The sequence below is a fragment of the Peromyscus eremicus genome, chromosome 13, assembly GCF_949786415.1.
Source record: "Peromyscus eremicus chromosome 13, PerEre_H2_v1, whole genome shotgun sequence".
Lineage (NCBI taxonomy): Eukaryota > Metazoa > Chordata > Mammalia > Rodentia > Cricetidae > Peromyscus > Peromyscus eremicus.
In genome coordinates, this window is record NC_081429.1 from 61,144,078 (window position 1) to 61,163,907 (window position 19,830).

Here is a 19,830-nt window from a genome sequence, read left to right on the forward strand (position 1 = left end):
ATTTCCGTCTGTCGGAGGAAGACTGAGGGATCTGCAACTTTTCCCAAGACAATCAGAAATGTTTCAAAGCAAGTTCAGCTATGCGGAGCGAGTACTAAAAGTCACCGAGCTCTCCTTGACATCAAATGCAGTTCATCTGTTCGATTCTCAAAGAACGCTAAATTTACTTATTTTTCTGAGGTAAGGTCTTGCTATATAGTCCAGGGTGGCCTGCCACTGGTGAGCATTCTCCTGCCTCAGTTTTCTGTGTGCTGGGATTACAGGAGTGCACGATCGGGTCCGGTTTAAATTTACCTTTTCATTTTAAATTATTAAAATTCCACAAAACTCCTTCAGATCAATCAATCAATCTCTGCTGGTCAAACTTGAAAGCCAAACCTGGACGACCGACCAGGCGTTCCCCAAGACGGCCTCTAGGGAGCAAAGTCATTTCCGTTTTGTGCTTTTCTCTGAGCCTTGGCTACCTACCTCTCCGCCTTCGCTTTGGCTCCTCCCCCGATCCTCCCCGAACCCCGCCCTAGCCCCGCCCCTCACCCAGGCTCCGCCCACCCTCGCCCGGTTCCTCGCCCCGCCCGTCCTGGCCCCGCCCTAGTCCCCGCCCCTTACCCAGCCCCCCCCACCCTCACCCGGTTCCTGGTCCCACCCCGTCCTGGCCCCGCCCTAGTCTCCGCCCCTTACCCTGGTCCCGCCCTTTGCTCTGACTCATTTCCTCAAGCTCTTGTGTTGCCCCGCCCATTAGCGTAGCGCAGCGGAAGTGCAGGCTGTGGCCGCTCTGGCCCTCCGGAGGACTTGTCGGTGCCCTCGGCTCTCCTCGGCTCTGGTCGGCGGTGGGCGGGTCTGACGTGCCGTCTGTCCGGTCGCTCCGCTCTGCTTTAGCTCTGGGTTTTAGGCCATGGGGCAGCAGGATGTGTGGCGGCTCCTGTCGAGGTGAGTCAGCGAGCGAGCCAGCGTCGGAGGGCCGGCTCGCCCTCCGCTCTCGCCCGGGGAGAAGGCTCGCGAGTGTCCCCGCTGGCCAGCGCCGTCCCAGCCGCAGGCGTCCTCCGACTTTGCTCTCTGGCACCTTCTTTGCAAAAACACCTTCATTTTCCGCTGTCTTGTATTCAGACTTGACCTCGCACGACTTTTCTTCCCTTTTGACTCCTAGTTACTTTCTTTCTTGGAAGCTGGGTGCAGTTTGGGGACGTGCCACCCGATTTACCGTGTGGGATCGTTTGTCTGGTCACACAGGTGTGACGGTTGCGTGCCAGGGCTCCGGGTAGAGGAATTGATTAGCTTTTCTGCTGCAGCAGCGCGGGTGTTTGGAATTCACAGGACAAGGTTGTGGCCATTTAACGTGCTTGGAGGGAGCACAAGTCCAAATATTAACTTTTTTTGTTTGTTTGTTTTTTCTAGACAGGGTTTCTCTGTGTAGTTTTGGTGTCTTTCCTGGATCTCGCTCTGTAGACCAGGCTGGCCTTGAACTCACAGAGATCCGCCTGGCTCTGCCTCCCGAGTGCTGGGATTAAAGGCGTGCGCCACCACCACCTGGCCCCAAATGTTAACTTTTTAAAGGCGCCTCTCACTGCTACCCCACCTCTGCAGAGGGAATGTGGTAGCTAGCACTCATTCTAGGCGCTTTGGCTTGTGCAGTACCTTGTCCCTGGTACCATACACAAACACTTTAGTTGTCCCTGTTAAACGCTTCATGGAAGTCCATTTTGGGTGCTGAGATGTTTACAGTTAAACATCCGTGTGGTCTGGGAGCACCTCAACAGTGGAACTCACCCTCGTTCTGCTGCAAGTTCCTATGCCGCACCGTTTGTTTTGGAAGGTTCCTGCAAAGGGATGGAAATGTTTCTTTGGTCTAAATGAATAGTTACTGTTGAAGCTTGAGAGACAGCTCCACGGTTTAAGAGCCTGTACGGCTCTTGAAGGACGGGCTCAGAGGATTGGGGTTCTGTTCCCTGTGTGGCTTGAAACTACCTGTAACTCCAGCTCCAAGGAATCTTGACAGCCTCTTCTGAACTCACGGGACACCAGTACGCATATGGGCACACACACACACATACACATAATTAAAAAATAAATCTTAGCCAGACGGTGGTGGCACATGCTTTTAATCCCAGCACTCGGGAGGCAGAGATAGGCGATCTCTGTGAGTTCGAGGTCAGCCTGGGCTACCAAGTGAGTTCCAGGAACGGCGCAAAGCTACAAAGAGAAACCCTGTCTCGAAAAAACAACAAAAACAACAACAACAAAAAATCTTAAGAATAGTGTTGTTTTCAGAGAAAGCACCTAACATTGTATCCAGTGATTTGATTCTCAAATATCTGTTACACACCAAAGAGTTGCCTTGCTAGCTTCTCTTTTACTTGTTTCTCTTTGGTGGTAAATCTGCGCATATATTCATTCTTGTTGGTTTTCTGATGACAGTAAATTCCATTTTGCAAAGACATGTATATGAACAAAGTTAACTTCATCTTGAAAAATTCTCTCATTACCTAGTTCAGCTTGCCCCTGTTTCACTCCACATGTCCAAATGTAAACTGACTAGATCAGGCCAGGACCAAACTGGGCAGTATTGATTCCAGGTCCCTTTTCTAGATCCAGTACTGGAATGGGTATTACCTCAGCAAAAGGGATTGCAGCCACACCATGCTGTCAGAGGAGTGTACTCCACACGTGTGTGAGGAGGGCCTCTGAGAGTTTCTGGAAGGAAGGGCTTGTGTGCCGTGGTTGCCATGATTGGGCAATCCCCTTGAACGCTGCCCCACTTTGCTCCTCTAGTGCTGTTGGTTGTCCCTACCACCATTGTTCCTCTGCAGTGCCAATTTGGCTCTTGGGTGGTTTTCTTTGTCCCCACACCACTTCTTTGAAGACAACTCTCAAATGTATGGTATAACCTGATTTATTCTGAGCCCTGTGCTGAATGCCTCCATTGCCCTTCAGATATGTGTACACTAGATTTCTAAGTGGTCTTGGTCACTAGTTTTTTGTTTTTTGTTTTTTTTGTTTTTTGGATCAGCACACTAAGTAATGAGTTTCATTATGGGCATTCTGTAATACTGTGTGTGTTTGTTGATCCTCTCCCCACTCTACTCCCCTCCCCTCCTGCCCGTAAGTCCTCTTCTTCCACTCCCTCCATCTCCCTCATCTCTCCTGCTTTCATGCCACTTTGTTCTTTCACCCCCTTCCCTACCCTCTTGCAGCCTCCCCTTGAGACCCTTTTCTGCTCTCAGGGTCCTGTTTTTAGTTTTACAACCTACTCTTACCCCACCCGTATATATATTCCACATATGAGAGAAAACATGCTGTCTGTGTCTGAGTCTAAACACAGTGTGCTGGCTAGTTTTTAATGTGAACTTGACACTAGCTGTCATCATCTCAGAGGAGGGGGAATCTCAGTTGAGCATTGTGGGTAGCGCCACTCCTGGTCTGGTGTCCCTAGCCTGGTGGTTCTGGGTGTTACAAGCCAGTAGACAGTACTCCTCCATGCCCCTGCATCAGCTCTTGCCTCCAGATTCCTGCCCAGTGTGAGTTCCTACCCTGACTTCCTTCAGGGATGAACAGTGATATGGAAGTGCAAGCCAAATAAACCTTCTCTTCCCCAAGTTGCTTTTAGTTACGATGTTTCATTGCAGCTGTAGAAACCCTAAGACACATAGTAACTTCCAGTTCCCCTGTTTTCCTGCAAATGTCATGGCTTAGGTTTTCTTTCCTGCTATAAAATTCTATTGTGTCCATGTCACAGTTTCCTTTATCTGAGCTGTCGATGGCTCTCTTCCATTTTTCTGCTGTTGTGAATGGTGTTGCAGTAAAAATGAATATGCAGACATCTCTTTGGCAGGACTTAGAGTCCTTTCCCAGTGTTATCTTAATTCTCCCACACCCCCAAACCTTATTCCTTCTTGCAGACTCACATTTATACAGCAACCTCAGTTTAGTACTTGTTCATTTTGCGGAAACTTGATGGGCTCTCCTTCTTCCAGCTCGAGTAAGTTCTGTGTGTGACTGCTACATAAACCTTACTGAATCTGACCTCAGTGCCTGCCTTTCGTCTGCTTAGCTCTCATGAGTACCTTCCTGGTCATGGAATTAAATTAAAAAACAACAACAACAATAACAACTTTACCAGCCTGGATCTCAAGGATTTGGATCTCAGTTTACTTTTTGACTGAAATAATCTGTTGTAGCTGCTCAGAGGCATTGTTCTGGGCACTGGTTATCCTGTGGGCAGTGTGGACCAGGCATTCTTACCAATCCTTAAGTAAATACTTCAGACAAAGTCATATTTATTTGCTGACCTTGGTAAGTGTTCTCAAGGAAAAAGTATAGATAGGGTAAAGCCATCTTTAGATGGAGGGGGTTACCTCTGTAAAAAGATGGCTGTTAAGCAATACGCCTGTTTTCCCCTGCCTAGCAACATTATTTGGTTACTGCCTCCATCCTTCACTTCTGGTTAGACAACGGTGTAATCTTTGAGGCTCTATTATACTGTTTTTTTTTTTTTTCTGTACGAGGAAACCCAAACCCAAACAGAGACCACACATAAGCATTCAGCGATGGTCACTACATGACAGCAGGGGGACCGGCAGGGGACTGTTGGGTGAGGGAGAAGGCTATTCAGTCCAGCAGCAGCTCAATAGAATGTAGATCCACTATTCCCACAACCAGCAGGATGGCTTTTAAAAATTTTGTTTTATTTTCTGGAAAAGGTGGAAAACTGCCCCTTAGGCAGTATCTCTTGATTTAAAAAAAAAATGTTTGTGGTTTTAAAATAACTGTTGACTGAACAGAAATAAAATAGTAACAAATCACACTTGCAGACCAGGTGGAGAGGTCTTCTTAGCCTTGGCCGTGCACTGCAGTGTTTGCATTTATTTCGTCCGGAAAGGTAGGGGTTCCAGTGCCTCTGGTCGTCTCCACGAGTCACTCCCTGATGTCTTCAGCCCTAACTTTTCTCTTAGGCTTCAGGGTCTTTTCTTCATTTGTTGTTGAATGTTTCCGCTTGATGTCACAGCAAACAACCTAACAATCAAATTCATGTTTCGTCCTGTAAGCAGCTAGTGTCCTTTTAAGTGTCTCAGGACCTGCACTTTCCTTCCTCTTCTTGCTTGAAGCCCTCCTCTTTTCGTTTTCACTTCACAACTCAGTACACCGTGTCATTGTTTTCTATCAGTTCACCCCTGGGTTACTCACTTGATTCTCTGCCCTACTTACCCTGGCAGCCGCTAGTGCAGTCTCTTGGCCCTTCTTTTATCACAGTATCTTACTTGAACAGTTCCAAGTAGAGTTGTGTGATTTTGTAAGCTTGTATTTGCTTTATTGGATAATTGCAACGAAGTTTCTGAAACTTTTATCGTTATAAGAGGGCGGTATTTTGTTGCTGTTGTTTATTTGTTTGTTTTTTGAGACAGTCTCACTGTGTATCCATGGCTGGTCTATAACTCTGTAGACCAGACTTACCTGGAACTCTTGGAGATCCACCTGCTCTGCCTCCCCAGTGCTGGCACTAAAGGCATGGGCTACCATGCCCACCTACCATAGTTTCACACCTTTGTATGTATTGTAATCACCAGGAGTATTTCTGTGTCCTTCAGTTTCTTCTGTAGTCTCTGATGTAGCAAATAATTTAACTTTCAAGCCAGGTTCCCAGTATTTCATATCACCCACAAGGATTAAATAATCTTGGTAACTAAAGAAGGATTTCAACACTAGTGAGATGTGTGTACCCCTCTTGTCCACCAGATGGCAGTTTGGAGGCAATAGAAAAGAGATAAGTTTGGAATAAATTTGGAGACTGAATTCTCAAATACCATATTTTATGTTTTCGTAGTATGAGAGATTGTACTAAATGCTGTACCACGAGCTGCATCCTCAGACCCAGTGCCAGATTTTAAATAATAGTTTAGTATGGATGTCACTACATGGAAACAGTATGATTGCTTGTACTTTGGAGTAGTCATTTTGTCCAAGTACCCGTCCGTGCCTGTGCCTCACCTCCATAGCTGCTGTTTAATTGGGTTGTTGTGACCAGAGTTTTGGAATATGACAAGAGTTTTCAGAAGACTCTAATGTACAGACACATGGCAGAATCCTGGACTGGGGGCAGAAGGCTTCACTTGTGGTGAAGCAAATTCAAAATGTTCTAGGTCAGAAATGTAAACTGTGACTTATTTAAACAAATGTGTGATTCTTTTCTTTTCTTTCTTTCTTTTTTTTGGTTGTATTATCAATTTGAGGATAATTTAAAAGGAAAATAATATAACTTCTGGAAAGTCATTTGGATTTCAATTGTTTATTCAACTGCCATTTATTTCAATTGTTTATTCAACCATTTAAAGTATTTATAAGTGGGAATAGTGATACTACTAGGTTTTCTTTATTTTTTTCTCAGTTATTCATTTTATATGTTCTCAGCATCACTGAAAAACATTAACAGTTGGCAGTTTATTAGTTCCGTCAGATAGTGTGCGTATCTGTGGATGGCATAGTCCTGATTAAGGCTGTGCCTACTGATTCCTGCTTTGGTTTTTCTCTGTATCTTAAGTTTGATGTCTTCAGCATACATCCCCACTGTGTTCTTCTGCTGTTTGGTCACTACTTTGTGAGTTTCCAAGAGCAAGAGGAGCTGTCTTTGGGGAACTCTTTGAAAAAGTCCAAAGCATAAAGATGCAATTTGATTAATGTTCACAAACTAAGCATTCCTGTTAGTATCAGATGGATCAAGAAACAGGCTAATACCTGCATTTTGGAAGCCCTCCTTATGTGCTTTCCAGCCACTACCTCCTCTAATCTTGAGTTTCTCATTTTCTTGCTGTGGTGGTGATTTGAAAGAAAATGGCCCCCAAAGGGAGTGGCATTATTAGGAGGTGTGGTCTTGTTGGAGTAGGTGTGGCCTTGTTGGAGGAAGTGTGTCATTGTGGAGGTTTGCTTTGAATTCTCCTATACTCAAGCTACTCCTAGTGTCACAGACTATTTCCTGTTGCCTGCAAGATAATAGGATTCTCAGCTACTTCTCCAGCACCGTGTCTACCTGCACACCACCATGTCCCACCATGATGATAATGGACCGAACCTCAGAACTGTAAGCGATCCACCCCAATTAAATGTTTTCCTTTATAAGAGTTGCTTTGGTCATGGTGTCTCTTCAGAGCAATAGAAACCTTAACTAAGACTCTTGCTAAATGAAAACTTACATAAGGTACAAATGCACTCTTCTGAACTTTATAGCTTAGTGAAATTTATACACTATCCTTGAGCCGTCATCTGGATACAATTTTTTGGGGGTAGGGGTGGCTGTTGTGTTACCCAAGTGGGCCTGTAACTCACTATTCTGCCTCCCCTCAAAGTTCTGGGGTCACAGTTGTGCACCACTATGGCTGCTGTGCACCCGCTTGCTTCCTGCCCCTCGCGGCTTCTCCAGCACTTGGCTATTGGTCACTTTTGCCAAGCTGTGCCTTAGCTGTTTTCCTAGCCTGACACTTTCGAGACAACAATGCTGTAAGTACATTGTGTCTATTATTTATAGGTTGCTTTTTAAATTGTGCCATAACTTTTTACATGTCATATTACTTACATACCTTCAAGTGTGCTTAGTGGTTGTGTAATAATTATGTAGCAGTGACAGTTTTAAAAATATTTCACTCTCAGTTTTCAGTTTTCCCTTCCTGCAGAAAACTGTGAATGGTTTAGTGAACCATACTTTACAAATGCCTGAGGAGTGACCAGCTGGACAGTGAAAGGACAGTTAGGTTTGTTTGTTTTCTTTTGTGTAGGGTCTCACTATGTTGACCTGTCTAATTCCTGGGCCCCAGTGATCTCCTGCCTCTTCTTCCTCAACTGTGTGTACGTGCCACCATACTCCACTAATCTACAGTCATCTGAGGAGAGGGAGCCTCAAATGAGAAAATGTCTCTGTTAGTGTAGGAGTCCACAAAGGTTTCCTAGTGAGATCTGAGCTTGATTTACACAGCAGCACTGCATTAGGGGATGGCTGGACCACGTGCATGGTCACCAGGTGTCTGAGATGGTCTGCACTTGGCTGTGCTAGGGGGAGGTCTTTTGTTCCACCCCTTGGCATTCCTTTCAAAGCCCTTTGGTAGAGACAGTCTGGGCCCTCCTGAGGCTATTCTGTGTTTCTGTCTGTCTCTCTGTAGCTATATTTCTATCTAATATTTCCTGCAGCTCATGCTCAAGAGTACCCTGGGGAAAAGTAGGAGTGGGATGCTCCCTCCCTTACCACTTATTAGATTGACCTATAGGCAAGCCTATGGGGCATTTTCTTGTTTGGTGTAGGAGGGTCCAGCCTATGTGGGCAGCGCCACCCTGCATGTGGTTCTGGGGTATATAAGAAAGCAAACTGAGCAAGCCAGGAGAAGCCAACTAGTAATGCGTTCCTCCATGACCTCTGCTTCAGGCCCTGCTCTGGCTTATCCCATGATGGATTGTAACCTGGAAGCCAAATAACCCTTATCTCCCTAGACTGTGCTGGAGGTTGAGGTCTGTATATCCAGATTGCCTCTAGGAGGTCAGAGTGACTTAGGCCTCTCCCAGGGGTGTTCAGAGTGTGTATTGTATTCCATCCTTACCGAATTAAAAAAAATTACAGATTCCACATCCTTTACCCAAATAAATAAACAAAATGTAATTCAAAAATTTACAGACTTTTATTTGTGGATTTTTTTTAGATTTACAGAAAATTAAACTGAGATTTTTGTCAAAAATTTTAATAGCTAATGGCATATACAGTGTTTTACAGATTAGTTTAAATGTGTCTTCACTATTCATTTCTCTTCCCTCCTAAATCTCTGACAGCTTTTATTTTTCTATGCATTCCAGAACTCTGCCATTTTCAAAATATCCTGCACCTGAAATCTCACAGTATTTTCTTCTTAGGAGTCCACATTATTTAAGTTTCATTCTTCTGTGTGTGGGATGTTTGAGGCAGTAGCTCATTTCTTTTTATGGCTTATATTCCTGCATGAATTTACTTAAGGACATCTTGATTATGCCTGCCTTTTGCATGTATAAATGCAGCTAATATAAAATGCATGTGCAGGTTTGCAGGTTTTCTTGTGGATGGAAACTTCTGGCTCATTTAGTCAAACTCAAAAAAAGAGTGGGATTGCTAGATTGTGTGGTGGTGTAGAGAGCGGTTCTCACCTAACAACCGCCTTCATCACGACAGCTCTGACGTGTACACACACACACACACACATACACACACACACACACACACACACACACACACACATACACACACGCTGAGCCCAGGCTTGTTCATGGTTGGCCGTCTTCCATAGAGAGTCTGGGAGGCTTACTAGGCCCTCACGGAGATTCCAGCCTTCCCTTCCTACACCTCCCAGCTCTTTGTATGTAATCTGTCCTATTTGCACATGTTCTTATGGTCTTGGAAGGTGCCAGAGGGTACAGATCGTGGAGGTTAACGGAAGCGGGACTCCAGCTCTGCAGCTGTGAGATAACTGACATCCATGTTGGGACAAGATACTCGGTGGGGCCGCTGTTTATGGTCTCCCCCTTCCCTCCTGATATGTGCTCTGTCAGTAACCCCAGGAAAGTGTTTGGTTCCCCAGGTTGCGCTTTAGTGGAGTTACCTCGGTTCACCTCTGGTGTCCTATAAGTAGGGGTTGACATTTTTTTCCATCCCCAAGAAAGTTCCCAAAACACATGGGAAGAGGGGCTGCTGAAGTCCTCTGAGATGGCATTCCATTGCTGTGAAATCCGTTCTCAGGGTTTTGTCCAGTGACTTTTAGAAGAGGCTTTTCAGTGCCTGTAACCAATACACGATTGCCTGTGTTACCGCACTCATCACAGACCTCATCTGTTTCAGGTTCAGCTCACTCAGAAGAGCCAATGTTGTTCTGCAGCATCTGGTAAGTGTGGACTTTGTTTTGCTGTTTATGATACAACTTCAAGTGTCACTGTTAGGGAAGTAGACATCCCTCGGATGGCAGGATTCCTTGACTTCCTAACCACTGGCCTCACACTCCCGTGGTAAGACTTGCCACCTCCTACACACTGTGTGTTGTAAGGCTACTTTAACAAGTGTTGCAGTTTTAAATATTGAGTCTACAACTTAACCTTGGACAAATGCTTAGTTTATTGTAGCTTCCCTTCATATATATATATATATATATATATATATATATATATATATATATATATATAAAATGAGGATAGTGTTTACAGTGATTCAAAATGTTAAAAAGATAGTGAATTTTAAAAATTTAGCATGTGGGCTGGAGTAATGGCTCAGCGGTGCTTAAGAGACTGACTGCTCTTGCGGAGGACTGGGGTTCAGTCCAAGCACCCACATGGTGGCGATCAGCAGTATGTAACTCCAGTTCCAGGGATCTTATGTCCTCCTCTGGCATCTGTAGGCACTGTAAGCATTCGGTGCATAGACATACATGCCGACAGAGCACCCATACACATAAAATAAAGTGTAAAAATCTTAACACTAATACAGTATATAATGTGTAAATAATAACTTCATAGTTTAGCAATTATTGCTAATAATAAATGCTTATTATTTATTATTTTCTTTGGCTCTGCAATAGTTAATGCTTCTACTGTATGTGTTTACTCACACGCTGGACATAATAAGATCAGAATCTGATCTGTCTCAAGTTACTTAAGAAAGATATTTTATTACAGGAATAATTTTGTTAACTGAACTTTTCTGGTGAGAAATTCAAATTAAAAGGATGTATCATTTTGTATTGTTCAGTAGGCTTTCTTTCTTCCTTTTTGTTTTTGTTTTTGTTTTTCAAGACAGGGTTTCTCTGCATAGCCCTGGCTGTCCTGGAACTTGCTTTGTAGACCAGGCTGGCCTCAAACTCAGAGATCCTCTTGCCTCTGCCTCCAGAGGGCTGGGATTGAAAGTGTGCTCCACCCAGCTTCAATAGGCTTTCTTAAAGCTCTTCTAAGTGCGTATCATTTTTGGTTACTATCTGGTAATGAACTGTCTTACGAATTAGATACACATCATGATTTTACAAGGGAAAATGAAAACATGTTTAATGCTGTGAAAATGTAGTTGTTTGGATTTCATCAGGTATTAGTTATATGTGTACTGAATGGTTTTAATTGGCATATTCCAGGTAAAAATTTAAATTCATTTGTTTTTAAAATCTTGTGATCCTGAGGATTGAGTTGAGGAATTTATTGTACATGCTAGGCAGGCACTCCACCACTGAGTATAAAATCTAAACCAATAGCTAATTTTACTATATGTTTAAGATTCACTTTTACTATCTTTAATTGTGTCTGTGGGTGAGTGTCTGTGTGCTGGTATGTGTGTGTGTGTGTGAGTTCGGGTGCCCATGGATGCCGGGACAGGAGATTCCCCTGGAGTTGGAGTTAATAGGCAGTTATGAGCAGCCTGTTGTGGGTGCTGGGAACTGAACGAAGGTCCTGTGCGAGAACAGTACACACTCTTCACCACCGAGCCATCTCTCTAGCCCCACTGACTTCCATACTATACACTGTTCCCATGTGTTGGTGCTCAGTTTGGCGGGGTGAACCTGGGAGAGTGGAGCCTGAAAGTGAGGTGGACTGAAGTGTCATGCAGTAGCCAGTTACTCAGGTGTTAGACAGTTTATATTCTGAGGGTTAAGCAAAGTCAGGTGAGCAGAGTTGACATTAGTTCAAGCTGTGTACAGTTTCGAGAACAACTCTTGCTTGGAAACATTCTGAGTAATAACGCTAAGACGATGGATTATCTAAAGTAAACCACTCTGATTACTACACTTGCACATTCCAAGAACATAACCCATGTTATGGAGAAACAGAGGTTACTCTTGTTTATTTGGAGTTTTCTCACAAGGCCTCAGAAATCTCATACACCTTCATTCATGGAAAGTGTTCCGACACCCCTGTGAGGTCTAAATTGTCCATGGATAAAGGAGGGTGTTAGGAATGGTGGCGCCGTAAGCCCCGAGAGCTGTGTTTGTGTCCGAATCCTGTAAAGCTGCTGTGTAGTTAAACTCATGTTCCTCACAGGTATTGTAGTTACTTCACATTAAGTTTCAAACCCAGGACAAATGGCTGAGGTGCCTATTTAACATATCGAAGTGGACCTGGCCACCAGGTTCTCCCATCATCCCTCAATCCCTACCTGTTTTGAGTATGGCTGGCATACCCCACCATCGACCCTGAACTCTCCAGCCAGGGCCTGAGCTGCCCTTCCCCCAGAGGCTCTTCCCTATATCATCCAGGCATTTTGGTTACCTGCCCCTTTTGGACCTTTGGCCTCCTGGCTGCTGCACCTGGTTCCCCTTCTCCTCCCCCTCCATGGCCCAGCTCAGTCTGGTCATGTCCACTCTAGACTCTCCCAAATGTCCCTGCCCCCGACTCTGCTCGCACACGTATGTACAATAAACCTTCTCCTCCACCATACCTAAGAGCAGTTGTGTCCCTTCCTTTCCGTCACGTTTCTTTTTGTACCCTGCCACGTTAAGTCTCCCTGACCTTTTTAAAAGTGATGCTGACTGCTCTTAGAGAATCAGTGGACCAGTCTAATCTGACTCGGCATGACCGTCTTTGGACTGGAGACTGTTGGTACTGTAGTTACACAAGTGACAATGTCATCCTGGGTCAGACCCTGCCAGTGCGTACACGGCATCTTTCCAGTGTAGAGCTTGCAGGTCTGAGCTGTGACCTGGCCCTGCTGCTTGTTCTGTCTATCCTCCCATGCTCACGTTCTTGTCCAGACTTTGTTGTGCTCACGTTTAGCATCTTAGCATTTCCAGATGCTCATTGTTCATGGCTAGCACACACCATTGCTCACCTGGAATTCTCACCTCCGTTTTTCTAATGCCCATCACAGCCTGCCCACACGCTACCTTTTCCAAGTTGTTCACAGCTACTGCAGTAAGAATTATTTACTCTCCCCGTTTTCTAAGCACCTAACGTAGAATTTGAAATGCAGTAACAAACTACAAGACTTAAGAGTCTTCATGGTCCAGGGTGCTCTAGGCTGTATTTTAGATTAGCTGATTCAGTCCACTTAGAAATAAAATACTGAAAATTCAGGAGATGTGCATGGTTTGCTTTGGGACTGCTCCATCTGTGTAGTCTGAGAGTGTTAGATGTCCCTAGGTAGCCACTCCTTTGGTTACTTACTTGAAAGATGTGCACTGGGTGTGTGTTTTGCTGTGGGCGTGTGGTAAAACCTTATGAAGTTATTCTTTGTTGTTCAGAGAATGTCCGTGCACACAGAAGCTGCGGAAGTGCTGCTGGAGAGGAGAGGATGTGCGGGAGTCATAACGCTGAACAGACCCAAGTTCCTCAACGCTCTCTCTCTGAACATGATCCGGCAGATCTATCCGCAGCTAAAGGTCCGTAGCAGTTGAAAGCCCCGTGGAGATCCTTCTGAAGTACATTGTAGGAGAACATTCCTGGTATTTTATCCCAGGACCGTTGCATCTGCACCACTGATGCCTCCCCGTGGAACCTTGCCCACTCCACTCCCTGCCTTAGGAGAGCAGCTTCACATAGCTCTTACTTTTCATGTTTCTTTCTGCATTCTGACACTCTTCATGTCACTGACCTTTTAAACAGTCATGCTGACGGCTCAGACAGTTAGTGTACTAAGTGAAAAAAGAGCATTAAAAAGGAAGTAGGCGTGATGGAGGAGAATGGTTATTGTAAATAAAAGAGAAAGCATAGCCAGAGTCGGGGCCATCTAGGACTGTCCAGAGTGAACATGACCCTGAGTTGAGCCATGTGAGGAGAGTGGGAAGGGGAGAGCCCAGGAGACCAGGAGAGTAAAGGGTAGAAGAAGAAGGGCCAGGGAACCAACATGGCTGGTTTATATAGGGAAGCTGGGGCAAGGGCAGCCCAGCTTCTGGGCTGTAAAAGTTTAGAGTAGAGGGTGGGGTATGCCAGCCATGCCCTGTAACAGGGAGGGACTGAGGGATGCCAGGAGAACCTGGTGGCAGGTCCACTCTGATAGGTTAAATAGCCACCTCAGTTAGCCATTTGTCCTGGGTTTGAGACCTAACATCCCAGCCCTTTTGTTGATAATAAACGGTAAGGGGCGAGGTAATCTTTTTTATGGCTGCTTCCTGCTGACAGTGGGCTGTAGCTAGAGTTTTCCTGCCTGGCCCACATTCAGGACAAATCTCTCCCACCCGCCAGTCCCACAGCCACTCAGACCCAACCAAGTAAACACAGACTTATATTGCTTACAAACTGTATGGCCATGGCAGGCTTCTTGCTAACTGTTCTTACAGCTTAAATTAATCCATTTCTATAAATCTATACCTTGCCATGTGGCTCGTGGCTTACCAGCATCTTCACATGCTGCTTGTCATGGCGGCGGCTGGCAGTGTCTCCCTCACTCAGCCTTCCACTTCCCAGAATTCTCCTCTCTCCTTGTCCTGCCTACTTCCTGCCTGGCCACTGGCCAATCAGTGTTTTATTTATTGACCAATCAGAGCAATTTGACATACAGACCATCCCACAGCACTGGGGCATCATGGTTGGGGACTCAAGAAAGCTGGAATATTGGCCAAGGCTGGGAAGAGAGAGAGGGGAGTGAAGACCATTTCAGTTGCTGTCCAGGCTCTGTGGGACCTTTTGGAGCCAGGGAGGTGCAGGCTGCATTGGAGCAGTTTGTGAGGCTGGACCACTGGAGCTAGCAGCTTTGGGGCGAAGCAGGCTAGGGTGCAGATTCCAAGGAAACACCTGGGGCTGGGGAGTTGCTGGAGCAGTCTGTTGTTGATTTGAAGTCTGCTGGGATAGACAGACCAGGGACAGAAAGTAAAGTTAAGGAGTTTAGGGGAATTTCTTTTTAAAATCCAGTTTATGTATTTGGAGCTTCCAGGTCCATGGTCCTAGTAGTTGCAGGATGGGAGTCCCAAGACCCAGGAAAAGGGGAGAGACCCCACCCTCAAGAATAGGCAGGTAGGGAAAGCTGGAAGTATTTATCTGGAGTCTGTTTGACCTGGGAGATACAAGTTGACTCCCTGAAGCTTACAAGAATTTTTTAAGTTTACAAAAAGAGATAAGTTTTAGATATGGTAGTGTAGCAGAAATCTTAACTGGATCTTATTAATGAAATCAAACCTGAGGCCAGTTATTGGGGTGGACTAGAAGATCAGAGAACCAGAACAAGCCACAGCTACCTCACCTCGCTGGATCCTCAGCTGGTCCTGTTTCCTCAGACTGTAGGCCTCTGAGTCCTCATCCAGAATGGGTCTCAGCTGAACTGCTGCTCAAAAGCCTGAATGGTTAACCAGGCCAAATGCTTAACCAGGCCAAAATGCTTCTAGTTCTGGTCTTCACGCCTTATATATCTTTCTGCCTTCTACCATCACTCCCTGGGATTAAAGGCTCACTTTCTGGGATTAAAGGCGTGAGTCACCATGCTTGGCTGTATCCTTTTCAGATCTAGGATTTCTGTCTAGCTCTGCCTCCCAAGTGCTGGGATTAAAAGCGTGTGCTACCACTGCCTATCCTCTATGTTTAATTTTGTGGCTGTTCTGTCTTTGACCCCAGATAAGTTTATTAGGGTGCACAATATTTCGGGGAACACAATACCACCACATGGTAGCATTACCACTGTTCGTAACCTGTATTGAAATCCACATTTTAGAAAAGGTACTAGACTCATGCCTTTGAGTCATAGTAAAAGCTTGGGACCCAAAAATGATTCTGGGTTAAAAGCCCTAACACTCTTTCCAGAGGGCTGGATGTATAGATTGAACAGAGGTGTTTTTAGCACCATGAGAAGCACTTTTAAAGTCTGTCCTTAGAAGACAACCGAAGGAGATTTAAAATCTTGAGCTTGTGACTGATAATAGTACTCCGTGCTTTACCAACTTACTGGAACTCCATCGATGTTAAAATTTTGAACTTTAGAAATTTTAGTGTAACAATAGCATAGTGAGGAGAAAAGAAATATAAAACATTTTTATTTTTCATATACCTTAAATTATTTTTAAACCTTTACAACTTGTCTTTACATACCTTTAAATACTTTCTTAAACCTTTATAACTTGCATTTACACACCTTAAAACACTTTTTTAGATCCTCACAACTTACTTTAAGTTTGCTTATTCTTAATTCTTTACAACTCATATTTATATACCTTAGAACACTTTCTTAGACCCTCAGAACTTACATAGAATTTAAACTTTTTCTATCAGATCGTTTACCATGAGACACAAGCGCTCTCGATTCTGAGAGCAGTCATTGTAAAAGCAAGTTCCTTTAAATAAAGGAATAGTAAAAAAATTACTTTGAAACCTGCTTTGTGAGTTTATCTCTTCAGAGTCTGGTAGCAAGGTGAACTGTCTTTCTCAGCTGGAGACCTAGTAGCTCTAGGAAAGTGAAGCCTCATGCTGATTTCTTTCCTTTTCCCTCCCTCCCTCCTTCCTTCCTTCCTTCCTTCCTTCCTTCCTTCCTTCCTTCCTTCCTTCCTTCCTTCCTTCCTTCCTTCCTGTTAACATATGAACAGAACTGAGGAGGCAGCTGAAACCTTGTGGGGAGAGCTGAGTGACTGTTGCTGTCAAAGCAATATCAATATTATCAGAGATCTGAAAAGGATAAATTATAGCAGGAGGTGTAACCCAAGTTGCCTATATATCAATTAAAATGACAGATTCACTACCTAGACAGTTGCCCTGGGCTCCCGTGGTCTCGATGGTTTCACTAGGGGCAGTGGTTGTAGGTCTTGGGCTGTCATACAGGACAGTGTTTAATCTTTAGCTGTCACACAGAGCAGCATGGGCCTTGGGCTGCCTGGCCTAGGTCTGAGGTGTTCCTGTGGAGGAACTTGGAGGATTGACCTTATACCAACCAGGCAGAGTAGGGCAATCAGCCATTAGTATCTGCAGCTTGGCCAGAGCCCTGGCAGCAGTTGAGGCACGGGGCAGTTTTGCCCAGTAGTTATTGTTCCCATAATTTAGGTGGGGTTGTTGTGCCTTATCTGTATTCTTTGGAGATCTTAGGGTTCCTACTAGGAGCATTTTTGTCTATGATGGGAAGCTTTTTCATTAAACATTTTAAATGTTATATTCAACAGATCCCTGAAGAGTTTGAAGACCATCTATCTATTAAATATACCTGAGTTTAGGCTTTACTTTGAAAATACATTAACTTGTATGTCGTAGTTATCTTTAGCAGTTTAAATTGGTAGCTTTTATAACACTAGGATTTTATAGCTTTATCCTGTTAAGTTTGAACTTTACAAATTAGAGTTGAAGATTTAAGAGAAGATTCTTTAGCATCAAAATAAAACTAGAAACCATAAATGCAGTCCATAGGGACACTGGGGACTTTCCTGATCCTTTTATAGTGCACCATTATAGACTATCACAGTTTTTTGTATAATTGAGTTTATCCAGATAGCTAAAGCTTAACAAAGTGAGCAAAACAAGGAAGCAAAGTAGACAGATACTACTGTGAACCTAAGTAGACATTTAGGAACTTATAAACCTTGATTATCAAATATACTTTATTTATCAACATATATTGTTACTTACCTAAATTTTCTAGAAGCCTCGTGTTGAACAGTTAGCAAACACATAAGTAGTTATGTGTAAATCTCTAAGTCAACTTTTGTTAATTTGAGTAGACCTTTATGACTAAAATTTTATCTTCATATAAAAATTCATACCACTCCAAAATATTTTGGAAACCCGCTATTGTCTCTTTAGTCTAAAAAGGAGATGTAATGATAAACACAGAGCTTGTTAGGAGTAAGAAGTTTTATAATTGCTGATTCATGCCATGTGATCATCTTAAGATGGTGAAGTCACATGTCTTGCACTTTTTAACCTTATTAAAGATGGCTGCCAGTCATGTGGTTGCTTTCAAATCTTGATGAGGTCATTATCTAAAATGGAGGAGAGCCACATGGTTGCTATTTAAAACATCTATTTTTCTAAGCAAGAGTTGAATCACATATAATACGTTTTAGCAAATTAAGATTTCCTATGTATAGGTTTTTTTAAACTATCTATGTTTTGTTACAAGCTCTAAGCTAATTTTTGTTACAGATTTTACAGATTCTTTAACCACACCCATTGAAGTTACAAATCCTGAGATAAAGACTATTTTCACAATAGTCTTAAAAGATTTCTTGAGAGCAGAGCACAGAGAAATTGTAGAGATAAAAGATCTGAGAGTGGAAGGTTTCAAACCTTAGAGATGAGATACTCTGGGATCCTTTGCTTGTGCTGGCAGAAGTTGTTACAATCTGTGAGAATCTGGAACTCAAGTGTGCCGTATTTAGCCATGGAGCTGTGGTGGCCAAGCCATTTGCAGTAAGACAGTGAGGTTTTAATAAAACCTCTGAGTCTGAGAAGAAAAGGAGGAAGGGTTGCCTCCTCCCCTTCTGCCATCGGGAGGGCTCCAATAAGCTCCAAGAGGGAGTGAGAGACAGAGAACAGTGTAGCTGTGAGGGACAAGGAGGAACAGGTAGGAATTCCACCCAAGGGCCCCAATGCTGTAGAGGCCATGAGGGCATAAAGAAGCTGCAAGACTTCCAGGAGGGAGTTGAGAGACAGGAGAGACAAGGATGCCATCTTTGTTAGGGTTTTATTGCTGTGAAGAAACACACGACCTCGGCAACTCTTATAAAGGAAAGCTTTTAATTAGGGCTTGCTTACAGTTCAGAGGCTTATTAGTCCATTATTGTCATGGTGGGAAGCATGGTGGCATGCAAGCAGGCATGGTGCTGGAGAATGAGCTGAGAATTCTACTTCTAGATCCTCAGGCAGCAGGAAGTCAATGTCATGTTAGACCTGGCTTGAGCATTTGAGACCTCAAAGCCTGCCCCTAGTGTACTTCATCCAACAAGGCCACACTTCCTAATTGTGCCATTCTCTAATGAACCTGTGGGGTCCATTTTCTTTCAAACCTCCGCAGTTGCAGAACCCAGAAGGGCTTACAAAAGCTGTGGGACTTAGCAGACATTTCCTAGGGGGAGACAAGGAAACTCACAGTATACAGGCCTGGGAGGGCGTAAGGAGAGACAGAGCAGGTAGCTCTGTGGGGGAAGAGGCAAGGAAAGGGCTGCAGTTGGAGGAGAGCATAGAGAAGCCGTGGAACTTAGCAGGCAGCTCCTAGGGGAGGTGAGGAAGTTCCAGGAAGGAGCTGAGAGGAGTCATGAGGGAGCAGAGGCCTTAAGTGTCCTGGTAACAGACAAGAATGTTAATCTAGGGCGTCCCCAAACGGACTGAAAGACTTGTCAGAGGGAAATGTCCCAAAGCACAGAGGAGAGGCTTCCCTTTCCACATAGTAGGGGCCCAATAGGGTGAGAGGAGCATCCTGGCACACTGGTGTGGCTTCTGTGATAAAGCAGACAAAGCAGGCAGCTCCATGTGACACTTACCTAGTGGGAGGAGAGATGGGTGGTTAGAGCAGGTAGAGAACACAGCTGAAGAGGTAGACCAGAGGCTCTTGGGAAAAGGGAGGATTCCAATAGAGGGAGAGGAGTAAGTAAGTGTCTTAGTAAGCAAAGACTTGCCCATGTGGTGGGTCCCCAGAGGGTGTTACAGGCTCTAGGAGTTAATGAGAGGACACTTACTGAGCAGGCTTCTACCTCACCTTTTGGATTGAAGACACTTTGTCATTCAGTTTTTGAGAGAGAGTCTAGCTAGTTAGCCCAGGCTGGCCTCAAACTTATAGTCTTCCCACCTATCCTTCTTCCTTGCTGGGACTGGAGGCGTGCACCTCTGTGCCTGTGAGACAGCCGTTGAAATGGCTTAGCTATCTCCTTCTTCCCCTTGCTGCTTGACCCCCTTCTTCCCCCTCCCTCCCCAAGGTGCTAATCAAGTGTTCTACTGAGCTACACCTCAGCCTCTTGTCCTTTG

General features: G+C 44.5%; 1 protein-coding gene across 1 annotated transcript in view; it reads left to right on the forward strand.

Moving 5' to 3' along the window:
* Positions 1 to 738: 738 nt before the first annotated feature.
* Positions 739 to 19,830, forward strand: part of Hibch (3-hydroxyisobutyryl-CoA hydrolase) — a 68,519-nt gene continuing 49,427 nt past the window's right edge. Inside the window, exons 1-3 of the mRNA XM_059278492.1 lie at positions 739 to 927; positions 9,833 to 9,875; positions 13,206 to 13,343. Of these exons, the coding sequence (XP_059134475.1) occupies positions 893 to 927; positions 9,833 to 9,875; positions 13,206 to 13,343 (216 nt within the window). The 5' untranslated portion in view covers positions 739 to 892. The remainder of the gene's footprint in view (positions 928 to 9,832; positions 9,876 to 13,205; positions 13,344 to 19,830) is intronic.